At 42.5% G+C, this 10,810-nt stretch overlaps 3 protein-coding genes across 3 annotated transcripts in view; 1 reads left to right on the top strand and 2 right to left on the bottom strand.

The window, feature by feature from the left end:
- IK (IK cytokine, down-regulator of HLA II) overlaps nt 1-5,121 on the bottom strand; it is a 14,631-nt gene extending 9,510 nt beyond the window's left edge. The window contains exons 1-6 of the mRNA XM_006866161.1: nt 5,106-5,121; nt 4,625-4,691; nt 2,504-2,596; nt 1,984-2,043; nt 678-845; nt 399-513 (exon numbers count right to left, since the gene is read on the bottom strand). Of these exons, the coding sequence (XP_006866223.1) occupies nt 399-513; nt 678-845; nt 1,984-2,043; nt 2,504-2,596; nt 4,625-4,691; nt 5,106-5,121 (519 nt within the window). The remainder of the gene's footprint in view (nt 1-398; nt 514-677; nt 846-1,983; nt 2,044-2,503; nt 2,597-4,624; nt 4,692-5,105) is intronic.
- Nucleotides 5,122-5,449: 328 nt separating this feature from the next.
- Nucleotides 5,450-8,755, top strand: NDUFA2 (NADH dehydrogenase (ubiquinone) 1 alpha subcomplex, 2, 8kDa). The gene is given in 4 exon segments (XM_006878416.1): nt 5,450-5,550; nt 5,671-5,777; nt 8,332-8,475; nt 8,709-8,755. Coding segments are annotated over 4 exon segments (399 nt in total).
- A 136-nt stretch (nt 8,756-8,891) lies between these two features.
- The window catches only part of TMCO6 (transmembrane and coiled-coil domains 6), an 8,798-nt gene continuing 6,879 nt past the window's right edge, over nt 8,892-10,810 (bottom strand). The window contains exons 9-12 of the mRNA XM_006866160.1: nt 10,469-10,655; nt 10,245-10,339; nt 9,265-9,432; nt 8,892-9,005 (exon numbers count right to left, since the gene is read on the bottom strand). Of these exons, the coding sequence (XP_006866222.1) occupies nt 8,892-9,005; nt 9,265-9,432; nt 10,245-10,339; nt 10,469-10,655 (564 nt within the window). The remainder of the gene's footprint in view (nt 9,006-9,264; nt 9,433-10,244; nt 10,340-10,468; nt 10,656-10,810) is intronic.

Here is a 10,810-nt window from a genome sequence, read left to right as displayed (position 1 = left end):
ACCTCTTCAATTTTTCCATTTGCTTTAGCTTCTCTACGCTGGAGAGGCAAGTTTCAGAGTCTCCTCTGATATCCATTTTGACCTTTTCCTTCTTTCTTGTCTTCTTAATGACTTTTTGCTCTCTTCATGTATGATTTAAAAATTAGCCTGCTGTATTTGGTCAAACATTTAACTCACCCCTAATGTGACAGCCATTAACAGCAACAACAAACATGGTGGCTGGAAATGCAGTTGCCTTGGCAGGGCCAGACCAAATGGTTTTGCAGGCCTTACATGGCCTGAGAGTCAGGTATTCCCCAACCCTATTCTAGACATTCTGAGTTACCCTTTCCAGTTCCCAGAGTCCACAGTAGAGCATTCAACATCCTAGCAGTAATATCCACATGCCAATGGCTCACCTTCTGAAGCAGCGCAAAATCCAAGCCTTTCACCAAATGGGTGTGTTCCATGTCACCACCCAAGAATTTGGATTCCTGGATCAACTGCCTCCTCTTCTCTGCTGCTGATTTGTCCCTGTAACAAAACAGGGTACGTTAGTACAGTCCTTTGTAAGTGGCAAGTACCTCTTAAAATGGGATGGAGTGGGCTCCAGAGCAGGGAAAGTATATGTGTTCACAATGTGACTGTTTGACTCTGAGATGCTGTGGGAACCATGCTCTGGCCCAATGGGTACTCACGCCTCAGCAGTGGGGCCCACAGCCCTATAGTTAGCTGTGGTGCTGATCAGCTCAGTTTCCTCATAATCTTTGTTCACACCATCTCTCCGTTCCTTGGCACGGTCCCGGTACTTCTCAGCTAGCTCCCGCTCTCGCTCAATTTCTTGTTGGCGCAGCTTGGCATAGTAACTATAACCAGAGAAAAGAGAAGGTATAAAGCTCATAAACAGCTATCCTAAGGTTAGCAGAACTGACCCTGCCTGTTTCATGTATACTTATTCAGTGTTTCATGGTAAACATTCATTTATGTCCTGATAAAGCTGATGGTCACCTCTTGGTAGTCCCCTGTATCAGAACACAGCATGTCCCAGCTTAAGAGTTTCAGTGCCACCTTGGGACACTATCACTTCAGAATCATTTAAGGCCTTCAAATCTAAATCACTGAGCCTCTACAGGTATGAAAGACTTTTTGATACAGCAACCAGAAGGTCATCTGAATTTCTGTTACCTTCTAAATTTCAGCTGAAAATCACTCATTCCTTGTTGGTTCACCCCAGAAGAGAGGTAAAACTAATTAGCAGGCCCAAAAAAATTTGTATTATATAATAATAATAATAATGATAGCAGTAGCCAAGATTCATCAGGCAATTACTATATACCAGGTCCTGATGCTAAGTACTTATATACACTATCTCAACTGAGGTTCATGACCTTATTTTTTTTTAATATTATTTAATTTATTTATTTTATTGTTAACTGGATGAAAGTTTACAGAGCAAATCAGTTTTCAACTCAATAATTCATATATATTTTGTCTCATGTCATGGACTACAACCCCACAATATAACTCACACTTTCTCCCTGTGTTTCCCATTTTTATTTCTCCTTTTTTCCTGATCCTTTTGACCTTTGTCCTTGGGCAAATACTGCCCTTTTGATCTCAAAAAGTTTATTATTCTGAGGAGTACTTAGCACTAATGTTCACCATGTAAACTTCTCTATTGTTTGGCTAAACTTGAGGGGGTAAGTTCACCATGATAATCTTATGTGAGAGTTATTTTCAATACTCTAGTCTTCCCATGAGAACACTGAGGATTGGAGAGGATAAGTGAAATACCCAAGGTTGTCCATCTACTAACTGGTGAAGATGAATTTAAGCCCCGCAGGCAGACTCCCAAGTGCTATAAATTATCACTCCTCACTACTAAGGACAGAAGAGATGCTCAAGACAACAAAGGAAAATCTCAGTCTTTAGCGCTTGGCTGTCACCTACTTCTTTCTTCTGGACACTATCCACCTTAAGATCCAGCTCCTCTGCTTCCTTTACCTTTTCTTTTTCCTCCTTCGTGCAGCTGGATCTTCATCCTCATTGTATTCCCTTGGCATCCTAGAAGACATGAAAATCACGGAGACAAGCCTTAGGAAAACAACTTTATGTACTGAAAAAGTCTAGAATATTGATTGAAGCAGCCATTGCACCCCAACAGAGGTTCAAGTCAGTAGCTACAGGTGAGTGATTTTCAAACTTTTAAAACATCACCGTTACCTGAAGGAACTATTATAAAATGACATATCATCAAGTATCTGTCCCAGAGAGTTTGAGTCCATAAAATCTGCCCACTTCAGTAACATAAATGACTCTAGTGGTTCATGGAAAATACTCTGAAAAACACTGAGATCCCAGAGCATTCCAGTCTTCACTGAAAGAAACTCAGAATGACAGGCTTGAACAAAAGGATTACCCTTCTAGTTTCTAAGACATGATATTTTAATAGATTTTCTGTAGAAAGGAATCAGTATGAGTAAGGAAAGAATTGGAAAACAAGTTAGATCATCCCAAGACTTACTCATGGTGGCGTGACTTAGAGGGTGGTGCAGAGGTGGGTGCAGCCCTTGGGGTCATGAGAAGTTTCCTAAAGTCCTCATTAGTAAGTTTTGACCTAAAAGAAATGACAAAGAATTAAAAAATGAGTTTGTTGTTGTTGTTGTTATGTGCCGTGGAGTCGGTTCCGACTCATAGCGACCCTGTACAGGGTTTTCAAGGCTGTAAATCTTTACGGGAGCAGAAAGCCTCATCTTTATCCTGCGGAACAGCTGGTAGTTTTGAACTGCTGACCTTGCAGTTCACAGCCCAATTCGTAACCTAAAAAATTAACATAGTTAATTTTACTTGAAATTTAAAAAAATGCAAATTCAAAGAAAGACATACCTCTTTTAATGAATCAAAAAGTTTGATAAATCAAATATGAGTAAGATTCTGGAAAATGGGCATAATCAGTTGGGTGGGTAGTCACTTGGGTAAAAAAGTAATTTGGCAGCATTTACTAAAATTTAAGTGCGCATATTCCATGAGTCAACAATTTCATTTCTCTAAACAAGGGGGCTTTAAAAAGTTCATGAAAAAATTACCAGCATGTACATATACACACTCATACAAATATGTTGTTCTTCAGTGCCATCAAATTGCTTCCAACTCATATCAACCCTATATCAGATTTCCAAGGAGTGACTAATGGGTTTGAACTGCCGACCTTGTGGTTAGCAGTCCAGTGTGCTTATCCTACACCAGGACTCCAATATATGTGTATGTGTGTGTGTGTGTGTTTATATATATGTTGTCGTTGTTAAGTGCCATCAAGTAAGTTCTGACCCATAGCAATCCTGTATAGGGTTTCTGAGGAGCAGCTCGTGAGCTTTAACCGCCGACCTTGCTGTTCAAAAGACTTTGCAGTCTGGCACATTAACCCACAGCACCACACCAGGACTCCATCTATATGTGTGTGTGTGTGTGTGTATATATATATTGCTGTGGGTTAATGCTCCAGACTGCAGAGCCATCGCATTAACCCACAGCACTATATATATATATATATATATGTATATATATACACACACACATACATACGACGGCACTTAACAACAACTATATATATATATATATATATATATATCGATGGCACACAATAACAACATAGTATATATTCCATGATATGGTGTTGATTGTGGAATCAGGTAAAATTAAACCACTGACAACTTCAATATTTTCACTGTCATGATGTTGCTTATTGTGAGGATTTTAAATTTTCCTCATGTTGAGGTGTAATCCACACTGAAGGCTATAGTCTTTGATCTTCATCAGTAAACGCTTTAAGTCTTCCTCACTTTCAGCAAGCAAGGTTATGGCATATGTGCATATCAGAGATTAGGTTATTAATGTCCTAAATCATCAAAGACTTCCTAAGGATCACTTTGTTGTTGTTGTAAAGTGCTGTCAAGTAGGTTATGACTCATAGCTCCCCTATATAAGGTTTTCAAGAAGCAGCCGGTGGACCTGAACTTCTGACCTTGTAATTTGAAGTCTAGTGCTGAACCTACAATGGCACACCATTAGTACCCACTTATTGCCAGAGTTTGTAACGCCTGAAAATTTCCCTTATTTCTTATTTAGCCTTGCATTTACAGAGATGTTGATTATGTCTTCAGATCAGCCCCATATAATACATTAAATTTCCTACTTAAGTAAATATGTTTTTAAAAAGGAACTAATAACAGTACAGCTGGTATGGTGCTATGACAATAATCCATAGAGGTGGAACACAGTGAATGAATTCAAGTAAATACTGAACTGAGTAATGCCCATGCTATGGAATACTATGGCGGCAGTTTAAATTGTGCCATGAAAGAAATCTCCAAGATACTGTAACTAAAAAAAAAAAAAAAGAGCAAGTAGCAGAATGATATATAATGTATAATTGAAGTTCATTTTTTAAATAAGTAGTATCCTTCCTGTCAGCATTCCTCTAATAACTATATACAGTTGGCCAGATTCAGTTAAAGTTCACAGAACTGATGTGCCAAGTGATACTGTTTGGTAATTCTTGCTGACAAGACATTCAAAATTCTCCCATCTTCACCATCACCGATTCCACACCCAGCTCATTCCCATGGCCCTACACCAAAACACTCACTGGTGGAAGGAGTGAGGATCATCCACATCGTGGCCATCTGGGGCCAAAGGGTTGGAGAACGGTTCACCTAGGGAAAAGAATTGCACTAATTTACTCAAAAGCTCCGGATGTAACAGTGAACGCTACAGACGGGTTTCCTGTCCTTAAGCGACTCTTAGACTAATGAAGAATGGCGAGAATTGCAACAGTGACAGCAAAAAGTACTATGTGCTGAGACGGGTTGTACAAGGAGCTCTCGCTGCAGTGTTGGGCCCCTAAATCAGCAAATTCCTGAAGATCAAATTGAAAAGTACTGTGTGCAAGATGGACACAGCCGATGATAGAGCGATGATTGGGTTTCCCGTCCTCACTTGAGGAAGGAATCAGACTCTGAAGCAGTGCGGCCTCACAAACCCCGACAACCCCTCTCTTAAGTTCTTAAATTAAAGTAACGTGCCGAGTGCCAGAGTCCTGCAAGGAAGAAAGGGCAGAAAAGTCTTACTGTCTCGCTCCGGCATTTTGTCCGCGGTGTTTCAACGCCAGAAAGAGAACAGAGATTCCAACAACAAGACAACGACAGGTTTTTCCCACAATACACCTCAGAAATCATCCACAATGCTTTGCATGTGGCGTCTTTTCCTCTTCCTCCCTTTCCCATGCGTCATCGCTATAGCAACCCGCCAGCTCGAACAGAAATTGAAAGAGCAAATGAGTGTCCCAGAATGCTTACATGTCGTTGGCCAACTTTTATCCCGCCCACTACGTCATTCAACCTTTCGCCTAGCCTGAGAGGTGTCCGATTGGTTGGATTGCAGGATTAGTTGGGGGGCTTCTGTACGAGTGAGAATGGCGGTGGCCGCAGCTAGTCGGGGGACCGGAGTAAAACTGGCCCTGCGTGAAATTCGGATCCACTTATGCCAGCGCTCGGCCGGCAGCCAGGGCGTCAGGTGAGGCGTGGCGTAGTCAGGCGGGCGGGCTTTGGGGACGACAGGGTCACGACCTCCACCTAGTGGGGTGGCAAAGGCTGCGCCCACACGTCACTTGATGCTCTCTCTCGGTCCTCGCAGGGACTTCATCGAGAAAAGATACGTGGAGCTGAAGAAAACGAACCCCGACCTACCCATCCTAATCCGCGAGTGCTCTGATGTACAACCCAAACTCTGGGCCCGCTACGGTGAGCACTACACACTGGAGGTTTAGAACCCCGGTGGGGGAACAGGTGATCGAGAAGAGAAGGGGTGCCCAAGGTCACTCAAAAGCCTGTAGAAAGACGAGGGCTTGGGCCTCAGCGTTGCCGTTGACCTTGCTGCTGATAAAAGTTTCATTCTCAGAGTTACCGGATGCTTTGTATCCTTAGCAACGTTTACCTGATGATCCCAGTTTTATGTAAGAAACCAAAGGCTGTCGTTTTGTCTTTTCTTTTAGTTCAAAACAGCCTTCAGATAGGAGGGAAACGACACATGTGGAATTTGCTGGCCAGATAGAGTAGGAGATTGTCAATAACTTAAAATAACATTTAATACTGAGTGCTTTCTGTTTAACCTGGAATCGACGCCATTTAATCTGAACAAGTCATTGGGTTCTTTTTTATTCTCCTTATAGAGTTTAGTAAGCTGGAACATACCTAAGATTATGCAGCTAAGATACAACAGAATTGAGCCTATATTATTTTATTCTCCTTAGAATGCTCCCTATCCCAGCCAGATTCCTTTACTGGTTCCTTGAATTTATCAGGTCTGACTTATAGGAAGGTGCTTCAAAAAAATTCATGGAAAAATTCCATTAGCTTTTCATTCCATTTCCCATGAACTTTTGATTTTTTTATACCCCACACATATAGCACCTCCTCAATAAAGGCATGACCAATTATGTGATATTGCCCCCGTCCCTTTTTATCATATTAGCACTGAACTGCTAGCCAAAAGGTCTGCGATCAAATCCACCAGCCTCTCCTCAGAAACCCTATACAGGGTTACTATCAAGCAGATGGACTCCACAGCATACAACAATCCCATTTAATTTATCACAAGCTGTAATTATTTATATCTTCCTTGCTGCATATCACCAATGCAGTAACTGGTGTGTTGTTAAGTGCTGTCAAGTTGGTTCTGACTCATAGTGACCCTGTATAGGGTTTGCCAAGGAGTGACTGGTGGGTTGGAACCACCAACATTGCAGTCTAGTGCTTATCCTATATTACCACACCAGGACTCCTGGTGTGTGGTAGTTAGTTTATAAAGTAGATATTTATATTTATTGAATGTTAGGATTTTAATCACAGTGTTAAACTCCATCCTGCTAACAGTAGTCATCTGCACTAATAGATGTGTTGGAGGAAAGAAAAAGGCACTTTCCAGAAGCTAGTTGACCAAGGGGAGAGATGGTCATTAGTAACATTAGCATTTTGTGCTAGATATTATGCTAGATGAACTATTGGAGCCCAGAGAATGGGCACTTAGCCAAGGCTAGGCCCATGCAATACACTCTTACAATGCTTGCTGTAAATTCCTGCCAAAAAGCCCAAACCTACTGCTCTCAAGTCAGTTCCAACTCATAACAACCCTATGTTGTTGTTATTAAGTATAATGGAGTTGCTGCTGACTCATAGTGGCCCTGTATAGGGATTCCAAAAAGCAGCTGGTAGTTTTGAACTGCTAACTTCATGGTTGGCAGTCAAGTGCTTCTCCTACAGAGCCACACCAGGACACTCCATAGTAACCCAATTGTTGTTAAGTGCTGTCAAGTCAGTTCTGACTCATAGTGATCCTGTATAGGGTTTCCAAGGAGCAGCTGGTGGGTTTGAACAACCAACTTTGTGATTAGCAGTCCAGTGCTGATCCTACGTGCCACACCAGGGAACAGTAAAAAAAAAAAAAAAAAAGCTGTTGTGGCATTGTAGAATAATCACTGTGAAAGAGTTCTGGTAGCATAGTGGGTTATGTGGGCTACTAGCAGCAAGGTCAGCAGTTCAAATCTACCAGCTGCTCTGCAGGAGAAAAATGAGACTTTCTGCTCCCATAAAGATTTATAGCCTTGGAAACTCGATAGGGTCACAAGTCAAGCTCACCAGCTGCTCCTCAGAAACCCCATATAGGGTATCTATGAGCTAGAACCTACCCAATGACACTTAACATGAGTTGGAATCAACTTGGTGGACACAGTGGGTGGAGCTGCCCCACAGGGTTTTCAAGGCTGTACTCTTAACAATGGGAAGACTGCCACCACTTTATCCCATGGAGCAGCTGCTCAATTCAAAGTGCTAACAGATGAGCATTTAACCACTGCACCACCAGGGCTCCTTTATACATGCCTGCGGCTGCTGTGTACTGTCTAGCCAGTTTTAACTCACAGCTACCCTGCATAGTGTTTCCAAAGTTGTATTATCTTTACAGGAGCAGAGTGACTGGTGAATTCTAACTGCTGACAAGTGGTTAATGGCCCACCCCATAACCCACTGTGTTACCAGGGCTCCTATAAATGCCTACAGTGCCCCCTAAAAACCTACCTGAAAAGGCTACGCAGAATCAGCCAAAATTCCAGTTATATCTAGGCTTCAGAGATTTATAACACTGGATAAATTCTAGGTATACTAAATCCACCTTTATGCCATATGTCTTTACTCTTTCCTAGCCTAACAAAATTATAAATGAAAGACCAGGCCCTTTTATGGTATTTTCTTAATCCTCACAGTACAGAGTAGATATTTAGTCACCTTCCTCTCTCCTCAGCATTTGGCCAAGAGAAGAATGTCTCTTTGAACAACTTCAGTGCTGATCAGGTAACCAGAGCCGTGGAGAATGTGATACGTGGCAAAGCCTGAACTCAACTGAGGATTAAAAGTAGCAGCCCCAACCTGGGCTCTGCTGGACTGAGTACAATATGGAATAACGTTTATTTTTTGTTGTTTTTTTTCTCCCTATAAATCTTGTGTTGTAAAATGCTATCTTAGAATGTCCTTTTCCTCACTCCCCTACCCGTACACTTTATTGTTCAACCAGTGAAGCAAAGCGATTTAATATAAAAAGTAATCTTTATTCTGTCCCATCAAAAGTCACCAGCCCCAGGATAAGTAGGCCACTGAGTTCCCTCTGGTTCTCCTGCTTAGAGTGCAGGGTGAAAGACAAGGGGCTGGGGTCCAAAGGGCTTGGCTGAGACTTAGGTATGGAAGCAGAGAGCATGAGACCTCATTATGGCTCTGAACCTCCAAAAGGGGTGTTCGACTAGATCATAAAAGAAAGCTGACAAAGAAGCTGGAGTAGGGGGTGTTGAGTGACATCCAAAAAGCAGGTCATCCATGGAGCACTGTCTCCCGGAGAGCATGCACACGATCTTGGAGCTGGACTTCCTCCTTATGCTTTTCCAGAGCCTGCAGCCCTGATTGATGCAGAAAGGCCTGGGCTGCCTGAGGGCAGAGAGAAAAGTATTCACTGTCTGGGTCTCTGTGCCCTAAGACTCAGTTCCCACTGCCTTTTAGTAAAGCCTGACCCTGAAGCCCACCTCTTAGAAGACAGTTTATTCCTAACAAGAGAATGAAGAGTCTGACCTAGAATCCATATAGGTCAGCCAGGTACAGAGAAGTAACTACAGTTAGGACTGGAAGAGAAGGGGGGCCATGTGAGACCAGGGGCTTCAGAGCAGGTGGACCCATGCCAGAGATCTACCTCTGGCTGATACAGGAACAGCAGCTGCAGCAGCTCCAAACTCTGGTCCACTACTTCAGTGTCAGAAAAGGCTAGTGTGTTCAACAATGAGGGTAGCAGGGGCCCAGGCCACAGCCGTTGGCAGTAAGCAGGACCTTTCTCTGCAATGTTGCACAGAACTGTGAGCACCTGCAGAGACATATACATAATCCTACAAAGGATGAAAGCCAAAAACTATAATAGCTAAAATACATAGAATGCTGAATCACCTGCCAGGCACCTCTAAAAAGTTTCTTGGTGTTCTTGGTGAAGATTTAGCAGTTTATATTCCCATTGAACAACTTCACACAAAGTACTCAGTGACATCAATTACATTCTACACAATGTATATACATTCTCATTAATTCTCTTCTGGTTGTTCCATTTGCACTAATTTAGTTGTGCCTAGCACTTTTATATGCATGTTCTATAATCTCTACAGCTCAGAGGTAGGACAACTATCCCCAATGGTAAATGGTTAGTTGATTTGCCCAAGGTTAGTACTGCCACACCTCATTTTATTGTGCTTCAAAGATAGTGCAGTTTTTACAAATTGAAGGTTTGTGGAAACCCTGCATCATGCAAGTCTATCAGTACAACAGCAGGTGTTCACTTCATGTCTCTGTCACATGTTGATTATTCTCAAAAATAATTCAAACTTTTTCATAATGCTATTGCATACTTAGTATACCACAGTATAGTATAAATATAACTTATATGCACTGGGAAACCAAAAACATCATGTGGCTAGCTTTATTGTGATACTTGCTTTTATCTAAGGTATGCCTGTCTGTAGTAGGACACAGTCCAGGGACTGAAGTCTAGACTGGTATGGCCCTGTCATCAGTTGTAGCACCCCACCTACCAGTTACTAGCTAAAGGCATTTCTAAGGACTCAGGCCTACTCCCACTATTTACATGTCACTTTGCCTACCAGATCACTCAATGATCCCAATACCTACCAATACGCTCACCACATTAGACACTGGCAAGAGCTGCAAGAGAGGCTCAGTCAGATCCAAGGAGAGAAGAGAGGTACAGAAACTTGGACTGTTTGCTGGAAGGAAAAATGAGGTTCTCAAACTGGAGCCTGAACTCGTCCTATCCTATCCACCTCTGCCCAGGCTACAAGGACATATTCCCAACTAAGTTCCAATATCCAGGCCTGGGCAAAGGTGGTTCATACCAGTGAGGTTGTTAAGGAGCCAGAGACCCTCAGGAAGCAGGCTGGGCTGTTTCTGGAGGAAGAACTGCAGAAGGATAAATAAGGCAGCCACAACACGCTCATCTCCAAGCTGTATTTGCCCTTCCACAGCCTCCACTGCTGTCTCCGTTAGTAGGTTGCTGAGACACCGAAGCACAGGGCATGCTAGCTGTAAAGACAAGTTAAAGGTCAGGTGTAAGAAAGAAGAGACTAGAACAAACACGATGGATTGGGTGGATGTGTAGCAGAGAGCTCCGCCAACAACAACACAGAATACTCGACCAAGCAGCCTTAGGGGATGGTCCCAGAACTCTGAACCACATA

The sequence above is a fragment of the Chrysochloris asiatica genome, unplaced genomic scaffold (genome assembly GCF_000296735.1).
Source record: "Chrysochloris asiatica unplaced genomic scaffold, ChrAsi1.0 scaffold00087, whole genome shotgun sequence".
NCBI classification, from domain to species: domain Eukaryota; kingdom Metazoa; phylum Chordata; class Mammalia; order Afrosoricida; family Chrysochloridae; genus Chrysochloris; species Chrysochloris asiatica.
The sequence above is the reverse complement of the archived record's forward strand: the minus strand, read 5'-3'. Positions and strand labels throughout refer to the sequence as shown.